Consider the following 23140-nt stretch of genomic DNA (forward strand, 5'->3'; position numbering starts at 1 on the left):
GTCTTGTGGCCACTGTTGAGTGTTCCAGATTTGTTGGCATCATCATCTTTTAGGATCTTAAATAGCTCAGCTGGAATACTGTCATCTCCACCAGCTTTGTTGTTAGTAATGCTTGCTAAGGCCCACTTGACTTCACTCTCTAGGATGTCCGGCTCAAGTTCAGTGACCGCACTATCATGGCTATCAGGGACATTAAGATCTTTCCTGTATAGTTCTTCTGTGTATTCTTGCCACCTCTTCTTCATCTCATCTGCTTCTGTTAGGTCCCTGCCTTCTTTGTCCTTTATCATGCCCATCTTTGCACAAAACGTTCCCTTGAGATCTCCAATTTTCTTGAAGAGATCTCTAGTCTTTCCCATTCTGTTGTTTTCCTCGATTTCTTTGCACTGTTCATTTAAGAAGGCCTTCTTGTCTCTCCTTGCGATTCTCTGGAAATCTGCATTCAGTTGGGTATATCTTCCCCTTTCTCCCTTGCTTTTTGCTTCCCTTCTTTCCTCAGCGACTTGTAAAGCCTCATCAGACAGCCACTTTGCTTTCTTGCATTTCTTTTTCTTTGGGATGGATTGAGTTGCTGCCTCCTGAACAATGTTACGGACCTCCATCCATAGTTCCTCAGGCACTCTGTCTATCAGGTCTAATCCCTGAAATCTATTGGTCACCTCCACTGTATATTCATATGGGATATGATTTAGGTCATACCTGAATGGTTTAGTGGTTTTCCCTATGTTCTTCAATTTAAGCTGAAATTTTGCAAGAAGCAGCTCCTGATCTGAGCCACAGTCAGCTCCAGGTCTTGTTTTGACTGACTGTATAGAGCTTCTCCATCTTTGGCTGCAAAGGACATCATCAATCTGATTTCGATGTTGACCATCTGGTGATGTCCATGTGTAGAGTCGCCTCTTGTGCTGTTGGAAAAGAGTGTTTGCTATGATCAGCGTGTTCTCTTGGCAAAACTCTGTTAGCCTTTGTCCTGCTTCATTTTGTACACCAAGGCCCTGCTTGCCTGTTATCCCGGTGATTTCTTGACTTCCTACTTTAGCATTCCAATCCCCTATGATGAAGAGGACATCTTTTTTTGGTGTTAGTTCTAGAAGGTGTTGTAGGTCTTTATAGAACCGATCAACTTCAGCTTCTTCGGCCTCATCAGTTAAAACATTTATGTCCCACTCTATATCATTAGGGGTACAGATAAAAACGTTTATATCCCACCCTATATCATTAGGATCTCCGGGCAGTGTACGGATAAAAACATTTATATCCCACCCTCTATCAGTTAAAACGTTTATGTCCCACTCTATATCATTTGGATGTCAGGGCAGTGTACAGATAAAATCAGTGTAGACAGTCTAAAACAATAACTAATTTAAAAGGCTAAAACATATTAAACCATTAAAAAGGTAAAGGTGTCCCCAACCAGTCGTGTCCAACTCTAGGGTGCGGTGCTTATCCCCGTTTCTAAGCCGAAGAGCCAGCGCTGTCCGAAGACGCTTCCGTGGTCATGTGGCTGGCATGACTGAACACCGAGGTGCACGGAATGCTGTTACCTTTCCCGCCGAGGCGGTACCTATTTATCTACTTGCAATTTCTTGCTTTCAAACTGCTAGGTTGGCCGAAGCTGGGACTGAAGATGGGAGCTCACTCCGTCACACAGCACTCGGGTCTCGAACTGCTGACCTGCCAACCTTCCAGTCTGCAGTTCAGCATCTTAATCACTAAGCCACCCCATTAAGCAAGATTAATACCAATTTAAAATCTAAAACAATAAAACATTTAAAACAGTCTGCTACTTTAGGGAATGCATTTAGCTCTCCAAGGCTTGGGAAAAAAGCCGTGTTTTGACTTGGTGCCTGTGACATTTGGTGACAATGTCTGTGGTAATTAGGCCTCCAAGGGGAGGGCCTTCCACAACTGGAAGGCCCTCCCATTGTAGTGTATGTCTCGCGCTGGTGGGATGCAGAGGAAGGCCTGTCCAACAGATCTCAGTCCTCGGGCAGGCGTATATAGGGAGAGGCGCTCCCCCAAATATCGAGGCTTTCAGTGTCATCCCCACAACCTTGAATTCCGACTGGAAGCGTATTAGCAGCCAGTGCAATTCATTTAAAACCAGTGTTATGTGATCTTCACGAGATGTTGTGAAGTCTAGCTTCACAGCAGTCTAGCTGCCGCATTTTGCACTGGCTGCAACTCCCGAGTCGTCTTCAAGGGCAGCCCCACGTAAAGTGCATTGCAGTAGTCTAATCGGGAAGTGACCAGCGCGTGCACTACTGTAGCTAGCTTATCCCTGTCCAGGAAAGGCCAGAGCTGGCCGATCAGCGGAAGCTGGACCCAAATGATTTATGTACCACTGAACATATTTAAAAATACCTCTAAGTGGTTCACACAATACATCATAATGTACTTTAAAGTACAGTTAAAATACCTAAAAATTGCTAAAACATTAATAAAATCCATTCTCAGCAATTAAAACAACACCGTAATTGCAAATGAATGGATTGCGTGGCAGGTTTAGTTAGGGAAGGGCTGAAGAACTGAAGCGCCGTTTGCCCTTCTTGGATGTAACGACGAAGCGCGGTTAGCTTAAAAACAGGGTGCAGAAGCTTCCGATCTCTTTGCGACCGCACTGGGAGAGGGGAGAGGCTTGTCCATGGAGCACAAAACTCTGAAGCTATCCTCTTGGATCCATGAGATCTGGAAGACTGTGGACTGCGGAAAAACAGACCGAAATTCAGCAGCACATTCCCCCCCGCCGGCCCCACCCCACCAAACGACCACGGGCTTCCCTAAGAACTGTAGTGTTGCTGCTGGCAAACGCAGCCTGTTTTTTCGCAGGCCCATGTCCAGCATCCCCCAGTCGCGTTGGACAACAACTCCCACAATCCTCAGCCAGCAGGGTCCACACATCTGGAGAGCACCAGGTTTCGGGGAGCCTATGTTAGATCATATAAAAGCATAGGTAGCGAATGAAAGATGAGCCCTGCTGGATCAGACCAAGGGTCCATCCAGTCCAGCATTCTGTCCACACAGTGGCCAACCAGCTGTCGACCAGGAACCCACAAGCAGGACACGAGCACAACGGCACCCTCCCACCCATGTCCCCAGCAACTGCTGCACACAGGCTCACTGCCTCTGGTGCTGGAGGTAGCACATAGCCATCAGGACTAGTAGCCACTGATAGCCTTTTCCTCCAGGAATTTGTCTAACCCCCTTTTAAAGCCCTCCAAATGGGTGGCCATCAGTACATCCTGTGGTAGCAAATCCCATAGTTTGTGCTGTGTGAAGAAATCCTTCCTTTGATCTGTCCTGAATCTCCCACCCACCAGCTTCATGGGATGACCCCACTGGGTTCAAGTACTATGAGGGAGGAAGAAAAACGTCTCCCTCTCCACATTCTCCACCCCATGCATAACTTTGCAGACCTCTCTCATGTCTCCCTTGACCCTCCTTTTTTTCCAAGCTAAACCATCCCAGCTTTTGTAACCTTCTCTTGTAGGGGAGATGCTCCAGCCCCTTGATCATTTTAGCTGCCCTTTTCTGCACCTTTTCCCAACTCTACAGCATCCTTTTTTAGGTGCGGTGACCAGAACTGTACACAGCCTTCCAAGTGTGGCCGCACCCTAGATTTATATAAGGCCATGATGATCCTGGCAGACCCAGGGATATAGGTTAAATCCATAGGAGGTGGGATTTACATGCTTACTTTAATTGACGCTTATTTTTTTCCTGTTGAATTGAACGTTTCAGGGAGTCTGAATTAGCGGCTGGGGGGTTCCATCTTTTGGTGAAATGAACACAACAATTCTCTGCGTAAAGCCACTTTCCCCAAACTAGGCCCTCCAGATTTTTTCAGACTGCAACTCCCAGCATCTGTGCTGTGAAGATGGACGCTATGCTTCGGCACATCCGAAGGGCACCCAGTTGGGGAAGATGGCCGTGGTCCCTCGTTCCCCTTCAAATGTATTCCTGTTGCATGGGTGAGGGGGTGGTAGGAATGGGGGGCATTTATCTCTCACAAATGCAGCTGCCTTTCTTACCTGTCTATCCCCCCCCCCCCGCCACTTTAGATCAGCGTCGACAGAGGCTTGACGTGGGAGGAAGCGTACGAGAAGTCGCTCCAGCTGACAGGCGCTCATGACGGCTTCTATCTCTCCCATAAGGTGAGATCACCCCCCTGTGTATAGGGGGTAGGCATGGGGAGAGTAACAGTGCTGCCGCTTGTAGCTGACGGGGGGCGGGGTGAGAAAAAAATGGGAGATGGTCAGAAACTCTCCTTAGTATCACCAGGGAAGTGTATCTTGAGGGGAGAGGGAGAGAAAAATTTGACTTGGATTCCTGCATTGAGCAGGGGGTTGGACTGGATGGTCTTACAGGACCCTTCCAACCCTACTATTCTAGGATTCTACCCCTGTGGCATCCCAAGCAGAACTTTGAGGTGTAGCGGTGAGAGCATTGGACTGGGACTCAGGAGACCCGGGTTCGAGTCCCCACTGGGGCCAGGAAGCTCACTGGGTGACTTTGGGGCCAGTCCCTGCCTCTCAGCCTAACCTACCTCACAGGGTTGTTGTGGGGATGAAACAGAGAGGAAGAGGACAGTGTGAGTTCCTTGCAAGAGGAGAAAAGGCAGGATCGAAATGTAATAATGAATGAATGAATGAATGGGGGGAAACAGCCATAGTTTGTGACACCTTGGCCTACCTTCCCTGACCGGATGTCTTGGACTACAACTCCCATCGTCCTCAGCCTGAATGGCTCCGCTTCGGCAAACCTCAAGATTCCCTTCGCCCTGCCTGTCTCTCCCTTTGGTGCGTGGGTGGCACTGTTTTGGCTGCCGAAGGATCCGTGCTCCAAGAACTGAGATCGCTATGCGTGTGTCTATGTTTCTGTTGTCATTTTTTTATGTGCTGTACAATGATTCCAGGGGGAAACCCCTCTGAGACCTTACAATCTAATAAGCACGAAACGAAAGGAAGTAGGGGTGGGGAGGGAAGAGGAAACAAGTGCACTCCTGACATGCGTCATTGTCGGTGCGTTCCCTCCCAGGTGTGGCTTTCTCCCAAGATCTTTGTGGTGGGGGGCGGTGGGGTGTCTGCAAGGGGCCTCCACCATTGTAAGGGTCCCCCCCAAGCTGATTTCAAGCCCTTGTGCCTCCCTGCAGGTCCGAGGCAACCTCTACACCTGCCTCTTGGCAGAGCAGAACCGTGGGAAACACTTCACCCTGTACAAGCCAAACATTGGCAAGCACAGCCAGATGGAGACTTTGGAGAGCCTTGTGAAGAAGTACCGGCAGGTAAGCCCAGACGGAATTGGCGGTGGCTCTCTTCCTCCTCCCTCTCTGCCACCTCTCCTCTGAGGAAGAGGGGGAAATAACCCTTTTTGTCTCCCTCTTTGCCGCTCTTTTCTTCAGGTGCCGCCGGAAGAGGCCCAGAAACATTGGGAGAGCAGTTACGCTTTCTCCCTGAAATACTGCAACCACGCCGTTTGGTAAGCAAATGGTTGGAGCGCCAGGGAGAGGGGGAGGGCGTCTTTGGGCCCTGTGCCAAGGAAAGAAATGGGGCCTGCATCCTGGAAATGGGGGGGGGGGGTTGGCCAATAGGAAGGAATATCAGAAGCGGCCTGAATCAGACACTCGCATATAACGCTAGCACATGGTTCATCGAACGCCTAGCTTGTTGCCCTGCCCAGGATATGTCTGGCAGACGATCAAACAAACCACGGTTTGTTTTCTCAGTCCTTGGGTTGTTTGTTCTCTCCTCCTTTGCTTGACCCCCTCCCTCGATCTCAAATGCCTTCACGGCACGGTCACCCGGGCACGTGAAGCGGCTGCTCTTTCTGACCGCTCTTGTGAAACAAGCCACCAGCAATCCACAGTTCTGGGCCACACGTAAACACAAACTGTAGGTTCTTTTTCTTCCTTTTTGTGGCTTGTTAGCTCAGCAAGCCATTTCAAGGTGCCCGTGTGGTTGAAGCCCGCAATAACGTCTTCAGCCATGAGGTGGCAGACTTCTTAAACCAGTGCATAGCTTTGGCACCTGCCCCCTCTCTCACCCCCGCTGTGGGGCAGACCCCTCCCTCAGGGGAATATGTGGGGAACCCATGGCAGAGGCCATTCCTAGGGGTGCCACTGGGTCCAACTCCAGCAGTATCAAACTAAAGGCTATCCCAACCTGTGTGAAGCTGGGTCCTTTTGCTAATGAGCGTACGTCACCCCGGGAGCCCTATTTGGGCCCAAAAGCGACTCATCAATGTACAAATACATTAATTAAATCATGTCTAGAAATAATGAGTGGATGGCTGGGGTGTAGGAGGAAGTGAGCATGGAAGAGAACTTCCCCTGCAGCCTTCGTGCGTTGAGCTTCTTTCCTCTCTCTTCTGTTCCTGATGCTGCTGCCTCCTCCAAAAAGGAACGGGAATTGTAAAGTGGTCCAGGAGGGGAAGGAATGCTTCCAGGGCACCCGCCTGCGCCACTATTACATGCTGTGTGGGGCGCTGCTGCGGGTCTGGAGCAGAATTGCTAGTACAATGGCCGACATCACAAACACCAGCTACCTGCAGATCGTCCGCCTCAAGACCAAAGAGAAGAAGAAGCAAGTTGGTGAGCGAAGGGGGGAACGCTTTTCTCTGTTGCACCACATGGAAGGGAGGAGGTTTCTAGCGCTATTATGTATTTTTACCCTGCTCTTCAGAGCTTTTCTCCGTTGTGCCAGATGGAAGGGAGGAGGTTTCTAGCGCTATTATGTATTTTTACCCTGCTCTTCAGAGTTTTCTCCATTGCACCAGACTGAAGGGAGGAGATTTCTAGCACTGTTGTGTATTTTTACCCCTACTCTTCAGAGTTTTTCTCCATTGTGCCAGATGGAGGGGAGGAGATTTCTAGGGCTATTGTGTATTTTTATCTTGCTCTTCAGAGCTTACCATCTAAAAGACACAAAAGGAGAAGGGGATTGGGACGGGGAGGGGGAACTCTGGTACCCATTCTCTGCTCCGAAGTTATGATGGGTGTTCTTTCTTTGCTGTGCTGGGAGAGACAGGGAGGGGCTTTTGATCCAGGGTGAATCTGCACCAGAGCAATTAAAAATTCTGCACCAGAGAGCTGAATTCTGCAACCTGTATTCTTTTTAAGCCTTTTATTTCAAGCATTGTCATCTCCTTCCTCAGCCAAAAAGGCTCCCAGAGTGGTTTACATACGACAGTAGAACGAGGCAGTTCCTCGCCACCCCCCAGGCTTACAATCTAAAATGATGTGACACACAAGGAAAAGGGGATGGGGACAGAAGAGGAAAAATATGATGTCTTTCAGCAGGGCTGGGGGTACAGCCCCCCCCCCCCCAGTACTGTCTGTGTGAATTTGTACAGCCGGAAAAAACGATGTGGCCTCTTTCCGCAATTCCTCTAGTGCTGCGTAATTTTCCTGGGCACGTTGGCCTGTCAGCCGAGGGACTGTCCTTTGACTAGAAACAGTCGACTGGGGTGACGAATGGGTGGGCACTTAAGAGTCACACAAGGCTCAAGTTCCTTAGCCAGGTTGCTGCCAGGGGCTAACCTGGGTCGTTTCTCTCCTCCCCCTGCCCCCAGGCATCAAAATCCCCGAGAGCTGCGTCCAGCAAGTGCGGAAGGAGCTGAAGCAAATGGATGAAAACGTCAAACAGAAGCGGAACCAAGCCCTGGCAGTGGCCGCAGCGGGACCTGGCCTGCCTTACACGCTGTTGCCGCCACTGGATCTCAGCCATCCTGTGGGGGGCGCAGGTTTTCTGCCCCCACAGCCGGGTGAAATCTTGGACCTGACCTACAGCCCGCCCGGTGAGAGCCTTCCGGACTTCTGGGCCGAGGCATCCCCTCAGCTGCCACCGCCTTTGCATTTCAGCTTCCACCCCCCCTACGAGGGCGCCGGGCTGGTGGGGAGCGCGCCCCTCGGCTCCCCCTCCCAGCACGAACACTTGCCCCCAGCCCCAGAGAACTTCTCCTTGCCCGTCTCGGACATCAACTACAAGGAACTCTTGGAGGAGATGCTGAGCTCCCTCAACGTGGGGCCTGGGGACACAGCGCAAGGGCGGGAAAGCGTCATCCAGTTCGGCGCCGGCTCTTTTTCTAACTTCTAGGATGCCAGCTGGATCAGCAGTGGGGAGGGGGATCCGGGCAAGGGGCCCAGACTTGGCTTTGGACTGGGGGGGGGGGGGTCTGTGTTCTTTTTAATACAGGTTTGCGACGGACCACTTCTGTCTTTTTCAGCAGGGATGGGACGCGGAGGACGAGCGTTAACAGAAGCAAAGTTTATTTATATATAATATACAGTCGACATCTGTACTAAATTTTTATATATATATATCTCTATCTATATATATAGATGAATTATGTACAAAGTGGAGTTCTGGGGGTGGGGTAGCGGGGTGGTGTGGGGACGCCTAAACCATGTGGGGGGCTCAGGCACCTTATAGAAATGACAAGTAGGTGGCCCCCCCACCGCCTGCTTCTCCCCTCCCCCAAGATGCACCTCTCCCACCCCACCCCACCCCCTACACAAACTACTGAGTTTGGAAAGCTGGAATCTTTATACTTCTCCCCCCGCCCCCAGTTCTATCCAGTTTGTCTACAGGGAGCGCAATTTGAATCCATGACAGCCAGAAGCAAGAGCTTTGTGGGTGTTAACTTAGTCAGCCTTCCCCAGTGTGGTGTCCTCCAGAGCTGTTGGACTTCAACGCCTATCATGATGGGAGTTGCAGTCTGGCACCACACTGGGGAAGTTGTTGGTGAATGGGGGGCGTGGAACTTGGCGACTGCTCCAATCTGGTATCCGTAGATTCTTTGCTACTGGTTTTAATGGGGAGGGGGGGCGGAATCCCAAAGTTTCTAGACCTCATGGAGGTAGGGAAAAGCTTGTGGCAAAATTTCAGAAGCCAGAACTTTTCAGTGGTTTGGATAATTTCTCGACGCTTGGCGTCACTTCCTGCCCCTTCCTGTTGCCAGGTGGGAGCATTTTCAGCCGTGCAAAAATGTGCATAATCTTGTCCGATCGTACAATTGGGGGGGTGGGGGGAGGGGGTTAGATTGTGGTTGTGGCCCAGTCCAACTTTTAAAAAAGTTATTTGTTACTGAACTGCGTGTGTGTGTGTATGTGTGCATGTATGTGTGTTCCAAGGGAGCATTACACTGTCTCGCAAAGAAAACGGGGGCTTGATTATTTAACCAAGAAAAAAAGGGGGCTTGATTATTTAATCAAGAAAGGCTCTTCCTGTTCTAAGGAGAGGTTACTTATCAGTGTCAGGAATAGAGATGTGAGGGCCTGGAAAAAAACCAGAACATTTTGGAGGAAAACTCCCCCACCCCTGCCGCCACTGTTTTTTCCAAAGACCATTTCTGGTTTTTTTTCTGAAAACTTGGAAACATTGAACAGCTTTGGATTGTGAAATATTTTTAGAATTTAAGACAAAGTATTTATGCGTTGTTACTCAGCCTTTACTCCCCCCAAAATGATTTCTAAAAACCATGTAACAAGAACACTTGTATAGAAAGACTGGAGATGTAAAATGTCTGGAAATCATGAAATCATGGGGGAAATTATTTTTAATCCTCTCTTTAAGATTCCTGGCATAGTTAGTTCTTTCATTCCTTATAAAAATTATTGATTTAAAGTATATTCCACCGATGAACATTTATGCTCAGTTTCCCAACATGCGAGTAGAGTCACCATTGTGCTTTTTCGACAGTAAATGTGCATTCCTGACAGCTTGGGTTTTGTTCTGTAGAGTCCTGTGTTTCTGATGCTGTAGCAGTCATTTAATGTAATTCTGATCTATTCAAACAAGAATTACAGATTTACTGAATTTACTTTTAAAAGTTTTAAAATTTAATGATAATTTTATGAGCAAACTAAGTCATACATAGAATAACTTTAGGAACAGAAAGGCTGCTGTATGTTCCTAAAGCATCCCTCCACAACCTGGCGCCCTCTGGATGTTTTGGCTACAGTACCCAGTATTCCTGACCAGTGGCCATGCTGCCTGAGGCCAATGGGAGCTGAAGTCCAAAATATCTGGAGGGCATCAAGTTGGGGAAGGCCGTCTTAAAGCAACAAAGTGATGTTAGATCTGTACAGAGCACTAAAAAATAAGTATTGCTTATTTTTCAATTTTTCCGAAAACCCCGGAAAAAAAACATCCCCCCTGCCCATGGCCTCAAAATTTCCGGAAACTTTACATCTCTAGCTGGGGAGCGGTCTGTTGCTTTTAGCCCCCAAGACCTTAGCTCCCATATGCCGGACATCGCCGGTTTTAGAAGCCTGTCTGCCTGGCCCCCTCTGCCCTCTCTGTCCTTTTTTAGCTACTCGAACCTTCACTCCAAAGTCCCCTGAGCCTTGCAGAAGACCTGTTGTTCTGTGGTGGAGCACCAGCTCTGCATGCAAAAGGTCCCAGGTTCAACCCCCGGCACCTCTCCTCTGTCCCAGAGCCTGCCAGTTTTTTCCTTTCAGTTTTACTCTCCACCTTTCCGCACAAGGTGGAATCAGCGGGACGCCTTGCCCGTGGCCGCCTCTGCCCTTCCTACGGTTCCTGGGATCTTGCCTCGGTCCTCCTTGTCCGGCACCTGTCAGCTCTGAACCAAACGAGCCAGTGCCGTTCCCTGATCCGAGAAACTGCCTCTGGTGAGTCGCCTGAGGCTGAGTGGAGGAAACCTGCCTCAAATTGCCATAGAGTAAAACACAAGGGGAACCACTCCCCAGCCACGCCTGTGCTTCACTGTTAAGATGGTGTGCACCCCTCGCCTTAGAACAGGCGGTTCCCCTTCTCTCTCTGGCACAGGCGGAAAGGGGTGCCTGCAGTGATGGGGGTGTTGCTAGGCCCTTAAAATATCTGGGGCCCAATCTTTCCATTGGTATCAATGGAATATTTTTTTCTCAGCTTAATTGCCTGGGAGGGGGCATTTCAGCATGTGGGGAGGGGCGTTGACCCTTCCCTTCCCAGCTGCATCCCTGTGAAAATTTTCCCCTCCATGGCAATTACATGGAGAGTCCTTCCACTGGCATTAGTGGATACTTGGGGACCCTGGGAAACAGACTGGAGACCCTGGGAAACAGATTTAGGAATGGGGCTCCAGTCTAGCAATGTCCCAATCGGTGCTACCTTAAAAAAGAAAGTATCCCTCTGTGTGTAAGTGTGAGAAAGAGAGAGAAAGAAAGGGGAGGAAAATGCCTCTGCCGCCACATATATTTTAATGGTATTAAAACTAGGTAGACGTTTTAAAAACTTTCTGCCAACTGGGCATTTTTCTGTTCTAGTGAAAATCTAACTGGTGGTTGGACATTGCAGCTCGCAAATAAATAAATTGGGCAACACCCATGTTTGCAAACCTTGGGCTATGCTTTTATACTACCTGGTATTACAATTTCAAGCCAGGGGCCTCTGATTTCATCATACCTGCCGTTTCTCTACCATTTCCCACAGACGGCAGGTGTGTGTTGCACAAAGTCTAAAGCCTCTACTGTGGAATTTTGGTCCTTGGAATGTATTCTGAGCAGCAGTCCCCTCAAAAAACCTTTTTAAAAAACAAAACAAAACTAAGTCGCTAGTCCTTATGAGTGTAATAGCCCTGTGGGCGAACAGTGAAAATCTCGGGAGAAAGTCTGCGTGTGTGATTGAGAGCGAATGAAGATTTGCAGTGGGTTCAGTTGCCTTGCCCCACCCCATGTCCAGAAGGAGCAAATAAGTTATGCAAAAACAAAGAAACTATGCAAATATGCTGTTTGCATCATGCAGGCAGCTGTGGATTTGGTTTCCCTTGGAGAAGCAGAATGTTCATCCTGTTTTGTAAGGCCCTTGGGGCAGGGACCCGTTGCATGTTGCCATTCATATTAAATATTTTAGTAGCCATAGTAAATCCAGGTAGTCCGGTTTTGACTGGTTAGTGGATTGTAGCAACAGGAGAAAGGAAAAAGGTTAAAACTCAGGAAAGAAAAGACTTGGAAGGTGCTCTTGGTCGACTCCACCTCCCCAAATAAATACCTTCAGAAGCATATGTGGTTCTTTTAGGGTTATTTTAATTAAAACAAAATATGCAATTTCCCTGGTTGCTTTCTTGAGGAGTTGGAGAGCAAGGGGGATGAGACCCCATCCGTGACATGCAGCCCCCACCCCAGCTTCCCATCTCCATTTTTCGTCAGGAAGATGAATAATAATTATTATAATAATATGTAACAGCTACTTTTTAAACTAAATTATTACGCCGTTTGTTCTATTGATTGTATGTATTTTTTAATGAAAAAAAATCTTCCTCCCTCTCCTTCTGTCCCTTGTTGGCACTTTCTAAGCATCTTCTTTGTCTGCTTGTGATTTTTTTTCTATACATATTTATAATTAATTGGAAATTGTATATATGTAAAAACAACAACATCAACAACCAACAGCGGAGGGTTGCAGGAGGACGCTTTTCTTTTTGTTGTTGAAAATGTGCCTTTTGACTAATGGTTCCGCGATTTTCTACTTGCATCAGAAGGATTAAAATGTCATTTGAGCTCAGCGTGAGGTGGTAAGGGAGCCAAAGATTTTTGTATATACGTGTGGGGGGGGGATGTGTGTGAGATTGAGAGACAAAGTGTGTGTGTGTGTGTGTGTGAGTGAGAGAGAGAGAGAGAGAGAAAGTGTGTGTGAGAGGGGGGAGAATGTGTGTGTGTGTGTGTGAGAGAGAGAGAGAGAGAAAGTGTGTGTATATGTGAGCGGGGAGAATGTGTGTGTGTGAGAGGGGGGAGAATGTGTGTGAGAGAAAGTGTGTGAGAGGGGGGAGAATGTGTGTGTGAGTGAGGGAAAGTGTGTGTGTGAGGGGGGGAGAATGTGTGTGAGGGAGGGAGAGAGAAAGTGTGTGTATATGTGAGGGGGGAGAATGTGTGTGAGGGAGAGGGAGAGAAAGTGTGTGTGTGGGAGGGGGGAGAATGTGTGTGTGAGTGAGGGAAAGTGTGTGTATGAGGGGGGAGAATGTGTGTGAGAGAGAGAGAAAGTGTGTGTATATGTGAGGGGGGAGAATGTGTGTGAGGGAGAGGGAGAGAAAGTGTGTGTGTGGGAGGGGGGAGAATGTGTGTGAGGGAGAGGGAGAGAAAGTGTGTGTGTGGGAGGGGGGAGAATGTGTGTGTGAGTGAGGGAAAGTGTGTGTATGAGGGGGGAGAATGTGTGTGAGAGAGAGAGAGAAAGTGTGTGTATATGTGAGGGGGGAGAATGTGTGTGAGAGAGAAGGTGTGTGTGGGAGGGGGGAGAATGTGTGTGTGAGAGGGAGAAAGTGTGTGTGTATGTGAGGGGGAGAATGTGTGTGAGAGAAAGTGTGTGAGAGGGGGGAGAATGTGTGTGTGAGTGAGGGAAAGTGTGTGTGTGAGGGGGGGAGAATGTGTGTGAGGGAGGGAGAGAGAAAGTGTGTGTATATGTGAGGGGGGAGAATGTGTGTGAGGGAGAGGGAGAGAAAGTGTGTGTGTGGGAGGGGGGAGAATGTGTGTGTGAGTGAGGGAAAGTGTGTGTATGAGGGGGGAGAATGTGTGTGAGAGAGAGAGAAAGTGTGTGTATATGTGAGGGGGGAGAATGTGTGTGAGGGAGAGGGAGAGAAAGTGTGTGTGTGGGAGGGGGGAGAATGTGTGTGAGAGAAAGTGTGTGAGAGGGGGGAGAATGTGTGTGTGAGTGAGGGAAAGTGTGTGTGTGAGGGGGGGAGAATGTGTGTGAGGGAGGGAGAGAGAAAGTGTGTGTATATGTGAGGGGGGAGAATGTGTGTGAGGGAGAGGGAGAGAAAGTGTGTGTGTGGGAGGGGGGAGAATGTGTGTGTGAGTGAGGGAAAGTGTGTGTATGAGGGGGGAGAATGTGTGTGAGAGAGAGAGAAAGTGTGTGTATATGTGAGGGGGGAGAATGTGTGTGAGGGAGAGGGAGAGAAAGTGTGTGTGTGGGAGGGGGGAGAATGTGTGTGTGAGTGAGGGAAAGTGTGTGTATGAGGGGGGAGAATGTGTGTGAGAGAGAGAGAAAGTGTGTGTATATGTGAGGGGGGAGAATGTGTGTGAGGGAGAGGGAGAGAAAGTGTGTGTGTGGGAGGGGGGAGAATGTGTGTGTGAGTGAGGGAAAGTGTGTGTATGAGGGGGGAGAATGTGTGTGTGAGAGAGAGAAAGTGTGTGTATATGTGAGGGGGGAGAATGTGTGTGAGGGAGAGGGAGAGAAAGTGTGTGTGTGGGAGGGGGGAGAATGTGTGTGTGAGTGAGGGAAAGTGTGTGTGTGAGGGGGGGAGAATGTGTGTGAGGGAGGGAGAGAGAAAGTGTGTGTATATGTGAGGGGGGAGAATGTGTGTGAGGGAGAGGGAGAGAAAGTGTGTGTGTGGGAGGGGGGAGAATGTGTGTGTGAGTGAGGGAAAGTGTGTGTATGAGGGGGGAGAATGTGTGTGAGAGAGAGAGAAAGTGTGTGTATATGTGAGGGGGGAGAATGTGTGTGAGGGAGAGAAAGTGTGTGTGTGGGAGGGGGGAGAATGTGTGTGTGAGTGAGGGAAAGTGTGTGTGTGAGGGGGGGAGAATGTGTGTGAGGGAGGGAGAGAGAAAGTGTGTGTATATGTGAGGGGGGAGAATGTGTGTGAGGGAGAGGGAGAGAAAGTGTGTGTGTGGGAGGGGGGAGAATGTGTGTGTGAGTGAGGGAAAGTGTGTGTGTGAGGGGGGGAGAATGTGTGTGAGGGAGGGAGAGAGAAAGTGTGTGTATATGTGAGGGGGGAGAATGTGTGTGAGGGAGAGGGAGAGAAAGTGTGTGTGTGGGAGGGGGGAGAATGTGTGTGTGAGTGAGGGAAAGTGTGTGTATGAGGGGGGAGAATGTGTGTGAGAGAGAGAGAAAGTGTGTGTATATGTGAGGGGGGAGAATGTGTGTGAGGGAGAGAAAGTGTGTGTGTGGGAGGGGGGAGAATGTGTGTGTGAGTGAGGGAAAGTGTGTGTGTGAGGGGGGGAGAATGTGTGTGAGGGAGGGAGAGAGAAAGTGTGTGTATATGTGAGGGGGGAGAATGTGTGTGAGGGAGAGGGAGAGAAAGTGTGTGTGTGTGGGAGGGGGGAGAAAGTGTGTGTGAGTGAGGGAAAGTGTGTGTATGAGGGGGGAGAATGTGTGTGAGAGAGAGAGAAAGTGTGTGTGTGGGAGGGGGGAGAATGTGTGTGTGAGTGAGGGAAAGTGTGTGTGTGAGGGGGGAGAATGTGTGTGAGGGAGGGAGAGAGAAAGTGTGTGTATATGTGAGGGGGGAGAATGTGTGTGAGGGAGGGAGAGAGAAAGTGTGTGTGTGGGAGGGGGGAGAAAGTGTGTGTGAGTGAGGGAAAGTGTGTGTATGAGGGGGGAGAATGTGTGTGAGAGAGAGAGAAAGTGTGTGTCTATGTGAGGGGGGAGAATGTGTGAGGGAGAGGGAGAGAAAGTGTGTGTGTGGGAGGGGGGAGAAAGTGTGTGTGAGTGAGGGAAAGTGTGTGTATGAGGGGGGAGAATGTGTGTGAGAGAGAGAGAAAGTGTGTGTATATGTGAGGGGGGAGAATGTGTGTGAGGGAGAGGGAGAGAAAGTGTGTGTGTGGGAGGGGGGAGAATGTGTGTGTGAGTGAGGGAAAGTGTGTGTATGAGGGGGGAGAATGTGTGTGAGAGAGAGAGAAAGTGTGTGTATATGTGAGGGGGGAGAATGTGTGTGAGGGAGAGGGAGAGAAAGTGTGTGTGTGGGAGGGGGGAGAATGTGTGTGTGAGTGAGGGAAAGTGTGTGTGTGAGGGGAGGAGAATGTGTGTGAGGGAGGGAGAGAGAAAGTGTGTGTATATGTGAGGGGGGAGAATGTGTGTGAGGGAGAGGGAGAGAAAGTGTGTGTGTGGGAGGGGGGAGAATGTGTGTGTGAGTGAGGGAAAGTGTGTGTATGAGGGGGGAGAATGTGTGTGAGAGAGAGAGAAAGTGTGTGTATATGTGAGGGGGGAGAATGTGTGTGAGGGAGAGGGAGAGAAAGTGTGTGTGTGGGAGGGGGGAGAATGTGTGTGAGGGAGAGGGAGAGAAAGTGTGTGTGTGGGAGGGGGGAGAATGTGTGTGTGAGTGAGGGAAAGTGTGTGTATGAGGGGGGAGAATGTGTGTGAGAGAGAGAGAGAAAGTGTGTGTATATGTGAGGGGGGAGAATGTGTGTGAGAGAGAAGGTGTGTGTGGGAGGGGGGAGAATGTGTGTGTGAGAGGGAGAAAGTGTGTGTGTATGTGAGGGGGAGAATGTGTGTGAGAGAAAGTGTGTGTGGGAGGGGGGAGAATGTGTGTGTGAGAGAGAGAGAAAGTGTGTGTGAGGGAGAGGGAGAATGCGTCAGTGTGAAAAGCAGGACAAGGCGCCTGCTGGCTCGGGGATCAGCCATAGCTCAGAGGTGGAGCCCCTTCTGTGCGCGGAGGAGGTCCCTGGTTCGATCCCCTGCAGCATCTCCAGGGAGGGCTGGGGAAGACTCCTGCCTGAAACCCTGGGGAGCCATAGCTGCTAGACATACTGGGCTACGTGGACCAGTGGTCTGACTCTGTATAAGGCAGTTTTCTATTTAAATCTGCTCTTTATTCATGAGGACTGGAACCTTGCTTTTGTTTTGGGAAGGACCAGCACTCAAGCCTGCTTTGCCTGCAGGACCGTAGAATCGCCTTGCAGGGCGTAATCTGCCTAAAGCCCTGGAGAGCTCAGCACAGACGTGGTAAAGATGAACAGATTGCTTCCAGCAGAAGCTTTCGTGAAGAAATGTGTTCATGTTTTAAGGGCTGCAACACCCGTCACTCTTGCCGGAAAAGTCCGTGCCCTTGGTTGCCTCTGCTTGAATCACAAGGGACCTGTGATTCCCCCACCACTACCTGTACATGGGCCCCGTGATCTCCTGTTTTTAGAAGGGGTGGGCTTTTATCTGGCCAACCTTGTGTTACAAAAATTGTGTTTTATCCCTGGTAGACTTATCCAATTTGTTTACCAAGAACGAGAGGAGGCAGAGGTCTGGTCCAACACGATTTTATTCTGCAGAATAAGGCAACCCTTGGGGCTAACGCTCCAGCAATGATGGCAACCCAGTAATGTGATCCAGAGGCTTATATACACAAAGTCTTTGGGGGCTGCCTTACGCCTGTTCTCCACTAACTTCTCGGTCTAGCTGGCACAAACAACGCCCTTCAACACTGAAGCATGCGCAGAGAGACAGCGGTAGTCACGTACTCTTGCATGCTACATTCTTGACATTCCTGAGTCTCTGATAAGGCACCGTGTCTTTGCCAACATGGCAGTTTTGTACAAAGGTGGAACACACAAAAATCTAGCTACATAGAACAGCTTACGCTAATCTAAACATATTAAAGCTGAAATTTCTATAACACTTGGAGGGGTGTTGGGTCTGTGCAGTTTATTAAGGCCCCCTCTTTTTTTACCTTTTGTCCTACTTAGCCTCGAATATAAGCTGCAAAGAGCTTATAGGGCTAATTTTGAGTGCCTAAAATCTTATTCACCACCTCCTTGACCCCTGAGATTGGGGTAGGCCTCGTCCCCCTGCTTTCAGGGATCCCTTTGGCCTCATGAGGGCTAGCACCTTGCTTTTTATTCCTCCTGGGTGGTGCAGCCTCCCAGAGGTCCAACTTGGTCCTCGACGCCAGAGGGTGCTCTCACCTGTCTGCCTAAGCACCTTTTTACTCCCGATTAAAAGCGGGACCTTCTACCTCCTCACTTGTGGTATGCCACTAACGCAAGCCTGTCGCACGAGCGAGGAGTGACCACCTGTCTTTCTCTCCTCCCACTGCCCTGTGTATCTGCTGCCTGGACATTTACCTGATCTGGCTACAGGCTGCTGTGGTGGAAAAGAGAAAAATAGGGGGTTAGCCTCGCTAGGGGATGGAGGGCCACCTATCTTACCCTCTCCAGCTCCAGGAGCAGCCCTCTGAGCATGTTAAGATGCCTTAATGGGACCCCTCCCAAGAACCCCCTCCTCACCGCTGCCCAGGCCACTGGAGAGAGCAGCTGCCTAGAAGGGAACGAATGAGCAGGCAGGTTCTGGGGCCTTGGGGCAGAGGGCCCTGGTGCGTCCTTGGCTGGTGTCCAGTGATGTCAACCGCCTGGCACCAGCCCTGCTTGCAGGGCCAAATACACCCTGCCCAATTTTCTCCCTTTCTAGTTCCACTGCATCTTCCCACCCTCACCCCACGCACACTAAAGTGCGTGCACCCATCTCCCCAGACATGAAGATGGTGGTTAGCCACTAGATTTGGCCCACAAGGCCGCCCTCCATCAGGTCACACAGTGCCCAAGCTATTTCTCTCCCCTCCCTAACCAGACAGCCTTCAGCTGGCCATGTGGCCTTGCCCGCAGACAAAATTCAGAGGGGGCGGTGGGGTTTGTGCCCCTTCAGAATCTGCATGCTTCCGTTCTTCTCCCATGTCAGCCTCTCTCTTGTCACAACCACCGTGGGAGGTAGATTAGGCTGAGAGAGACCAGCTCAGGTTTGCCTCCTAAGCTTTACTGCTGAGTAGGGGATTCGAACCCATGACTATCCAGTCATTCACCGATCACGCCATCTGCTCCTTCACACGCTGGGTTATTTTTAGTTCCTCCTCAAACCTGTCATGAGATTGGGAGAAACACATCTCGGGAAGCAAGAGGGGAGAGAGAATGAAATCTTGTCCTTTGTGCTATTTTACAGATGCTGCCCAGGAAAGGGTGGTAATTTAGGAGACCATGTCTTGAATGCTTCCAGTGTGAGGGAGCCCACCACCTCCCTGGGTAGTTGGTTCCATTGTCGTGTTGCTCTAACAGTCAGGACGTTTTCCCCGATGTTCAGCCTGGCTTCCTGGAACTTGAGCCCGTTATCCCATGTCCTGTGCTCTGGGATGATCGAGAAGAGATCCTGGCCTTCCTCTCTGGGACAACCTTTCGAGTGCTTGAAGAGCGCCATCCTATCTCCCCTCAGTCTTCTCTTCTCAAGGCCAAACATGCCCAGTTCTTTCAGTCTCTCCTCATAGGGCTTGGTTTCCAGTTCCTTGATCATCTTCGTAGCCCCCCTCTGAACCCTCTCCAGCTTGTCTGCATCCTCCTTCCTTCTTAAAGCGTGGTGCCCAGAACTGGACACAGTACTCCAGATGAGGCCTAACCAGTGCCGAGTAGTGGGGAACTGGTACTTCACGTGATTTGGAAGCTATGCTTGTATTCATGCCACCCAAAATAGCATTTGCCTTCCAGAATGGGTGTCAAGCCTGGACGCGAGTTGCACAAGATGTGCATGATTCATCTGGCCCTTTGGGAGGGCGGCTTCAGCCCAGTGGATGTGGGCAGAGGCAAGATGCTAAAAGCCAACCTGTCCTCCTTTGGAAACAAGTGAAATAGCGCTCCTAGGTTGCAGGGGTGTCTGTGGTCGTCTTGTGACATGGGGAGAGTTTCTCTTTTGCAATTCAAATGATTCCTTGGACAGATACAAATGCAGATGAGATAATGCCGAAGACCAACAGTGTCTGTTGCTGAAACTCTAATCCCCCCTCCCTTACCATGCCTTTTAAGCCCCTTCTGTGAGGAAGGAGGCCGGGGGGGAAAAGGATTTTTTGAGAAGTAGGCCCATTGCCCTGCTGCTAACGTTTTGACTTACATGCTCTCAAAGCCGCCTTTTTTGCGGCAAGCTGTCAAAAGCAGGAATGGGGGACAGGAGGCCCAGCATGTTGGACTACAGCTCCCATCATTCCCCACTGCTGGCTAGGCCTGATGGGACTTGAAGCCCACATGTCCCCCACCCCACAATAAAGAGTTTGAACGGTACACTAAAACCATGCAAAACTGACAATGGAGCAAAGCTGTAGAAAAAACTGTGAAGCTCAGTGATTGGGGGGGGGGGGGTGTCCCAAGATGAAAAGGCCTGTGGCTAAACCTCTGTCCTGGAACTAGATGGGAGGAGAGAGGCATTTTTCTCCCCCTCTCAAAATATGTTTGTAAATTGGGATCATCCAGAGTCCGATGTGCTAGGTCAAATAGAAAGTCCGCCATGTAAGCACATAACTTATGGAACTCCCTGCCCCCAGACTGGTCCAAAAAGGTGATTGAACCAAAAGATGGGAGAGGACAACATCCCTAGCTGCTAGTCATGATGGCCATATAGGACCTCTAGGTTCAGGAGAGGTCTACCATTGAGTAACAGCTACTCAGGGGATGGGCAGTTACTTTCAAGTGCTGTTTGCAGGGTTTGCCAAGGCATCTGCTTGGCAGCTGGGAGGAGGAGGACAGATTAGATCATTAGACAATTTTTTAAAGCATTTTAGAAAATTCTTTCTAAAACTGTCTTGGATTAGACAGATCATGCATAGGTGACCCTTTTGGGTCCTTAGATATGTTTGGCACTTGGGGAACTGTCCTGGGTGCCACCACGAAATGACTGCCCCAGGCAGTGTGGCAAAGGACAAGCAACCTGCCCCCAAGACCTGCAGACAAGGCAGAGGTCAGCGCCCCACCATGCTAAACAGCATCTTTGAAGCCCCAGTTTTCAGCACCATTAGAAGCCTGTTTCCCAGAACGCCCAACTGCTGGTAAGAAAATGTGAATTCTTTGTAAGAAAGGGGTCCAGGATGGGGCACGTTGGTGGCCAGGGGCACCGTGTTGTCTGCCGCTGAGATAGCCCTGAAGTCTAATCTAGCAGGGGGATGTTGTCAAGGTGCTGAGAAAGAGGCTCGGAGGTACAGGAAAAACAAAAGATAATCAGCTCGGGTTGTTGATAAGGCCAGCAATTAAGTGACAACATCCCGATAATTGCTAGCTGTAGTTTCATCCCTGTCTGCCTGCCAAGGAAATCAGGGTTGTTTTGTTTTGCAACCTCTGCGCACAACCCCATGAGCTCAGAGTACGTGAAAGGCAAATGTCCTGGCCAAGGCCCAAAATGAGGAACTTAAGGCTTGTGCTGCTGGGGGTGGGAGAAGGGTTACGCTGTTGTGCTCCCTATGCCAAGCCCAGGACTTCAGCTGCTGCCTCTATCCTGAAGGCAGAGGCCACGAAGTTGGCCCAACATAAGCAGGCAATACCAACAGTGGATACAGGACTGTCCAGATGTTGGACACCCAGCTCCAACATCTGGAGGGGCACAGGCCTCAAGATTTATGGGGACACCAACTGGTTGGAGACACCCACAGCTTAATGGTGAAGTCCCTGCTTTGCGTGCAGGTCTCAGTCTCCACTTTTCCCTCAAGATACACCACACATACATGATCCGTCAGGGATGCTGTTGCTGCATCCTGCATCGCAGAACTTGTGTTGAGCAGGGGCTGGACTAGATGACCTCAAGGGGACCTTCAAACTTTAAGATTCTATTGACGTTACACCTCTTGTCCCTCGCACATGCTTGGCAGATATAGACCTGTTTTGTACTTTTGCCTCCCACTCCAGAGACATTCTACTATGTCGTCCGTGAAGTTTTACTTTTAACCTTCAGATCAAATTATAGCCAAGGCCCCTACCCCATCGAATCAGCCTTCCTGAATCCGGTGCCCTGCAGATGTTGTCGACTTCAGTTCCCATCAGCCCCAGCTAACATGACAACTGGTCAGGAATGCTGGGCATTGTAGTCCAAAGCATCTGGAGGGCACCAAACTGGGGAAGACTGCATTAAAAATGAAGGCAAAAACATTCAGCTGTCCCAGTTCCACCAGCTGGCAACCCAGGGCAACTGGCCGTTCAAACAAACAGCTGGCAACCCAGGGCAACTGGATGTTCAAACAGCTGGCCTTACAGCCTATACCTGACTAGAGATACGAAAGCCTAGAAAAAGACTTGAAAATGTTGGGGAAAAACAGGCTTTTCCCCCAATGACCATTTTTGTTTTCTGAAAATTTTTACAGCTTTGGATTGTGAAATTTTTTTTTAGAATTTAAGACAAAGTACATATATATTTATATATGAACTTGAGCACACCCCAGGAGAGAGCGGAGGACGGGAAGGCCTGGCGTGCTATGGTCCATGGGGTCACGAAGAGTCGGACACGACTTAACGACTCAACAACAATTTATATATTGTTCCCCAGCCTTTACTAACCCCCCATGATTTCTAAAAACTATAATAACACTTTTATAGAAAGATTAGATATAAAGCGTCTGCAAATAATGAAGCCATGAGGGAAAATGTTATTCATCCTCTTACAAATTTACTGAGTTTACTTTTAAAACTTTTAAAATATAATTTTATGAGCACACCAATACATAGAATAACTTTAGGAACAGAAAGGCTTTATCTTACTAAAGCATCCCTCCCCAACCTGGCACCCTCTGATATTTTAGACTACAGTGCCCAGCATTCATGACCATGCTGCCTGAGGCTGATGGGAGGTGATATCCACAATATATGGAGGGCACCAGGTTGGGGAAGGCAGTCTTAAAGCAACAAGGAGTGCAATAAAAAAATGATTGCTCATGTTTTAATTTTTCCAAAATTCCCAATTTTTCTGGGGGAAAATGTTTCTCCCCATGGCCTCAAATTTTCTAGAAATTTTACTCTAGTCCTGACACTAGCAAGGGACCAAGATATAGAACCATCTGATGAAGTTATAGGGGTTCAGGGCCAGGATGGGGCCTGGTTCTCACTGGGCCTCCTTAAGATTTATGGGGTCACCAATTGGTTGGAGACACCTACAGCTCAATGGCAGAGCCCCTGCTTTGGGTGTGGGTCTCAGGTTCAATTCCCACAGAAAGGGGAGCAGGTGAGGGATAAAACCTCTTTGTACTGGAGAAGTGCTGCCTGTTGGACGAGACAATCTCACTGGATCTAGAGCCTGACTTCATACATTCCTATCTCAAACCAGCCATTTCTTTGGAACCATGAGGACTGGAGCCTTGTTTCATCTTTAGGGAAGGGTCTAGTGTGATCCAGCTGTGGTGCAGTGGTTAGAGCATTGGACTGGGACTCGGGACAGCCAGGCTCGAGTCCCCACTCGGCCATGGAGCTCGCTGGGTGACTTTGGGCCAGTCCCTGATTTCTCAGCTTAACCTACCTCACAGGGTTATCGTGGGGACAAAACGGAGAGGAGGGCTATGTACACCACCTTGGGTTCCTCGCAAGAGGGAAACGGGTGGGATATAAATGTAAGAACAAGAAAAAATAGCTAGGTGGTAGAGCAGATGTATTGAATGCAAAGGGTCCCAAGTTCGATCCCCAGCATGTCGTTAGAAGGATCAGGGAGAGACATCAAATTTCAGA

The 23140-nt window shown here is 49.5% G+C and overlaps 1 protein-coding gene across 3 annotated transcripts in view; it reads left to right on the forward strand.

The window, feature by feature from the left end:
• The window catches only part of SBNO2 (strawberry notch homolog 2), a 116543-nt gene extending 106719 nt beyond the window's left edge, over positions 1 to 9824 (forward strand). For all 3 annotated transcript variants that reach the window (XM_084825941.1, XM_084825939.1, XM_084825940.1), the window contains 5 exons: positions 4062 to 4154; positions 5153 to 5284; positions 5402 to 5478; positions 6399 to 6589; positions 7570 to 9824. In XM_084825941.1, coding sequence (XP_084682067.1) covers positions 4062 to 4154; positions 5153 to 5284; positions 5402 to 5478; positions 6399 to 6589; positions 7570 to 8093 — 1017 coding nt within the window. In that variant the 3' untranslated portion in view covers positions 8094 to 9824. The remainder of the gene's footprint in view (positions 1 to 4061; positions 4155 to 5152; positions 5285 to 5401; positions 5479 to 6398; positions 6590 to 7569) is intronic.
• Positions 9825 to 23140: the final 13316 nt, after the last annotated feature.

Source organism: Heloderma suspectum, chromosome Z, assembly GCF_057233095.1.
Source record: "Heloderma suspectum isolate Gila_16-S chromosome Z, 16-S_ref, whole genome shotgun sequence".
Classification (NCBI taxonomy): Eukaryota; Metazoa; Chordata; class Lepidosauria; order Squamata; family Helodermatidae; genus Heloderma; species Heloderma suspectum.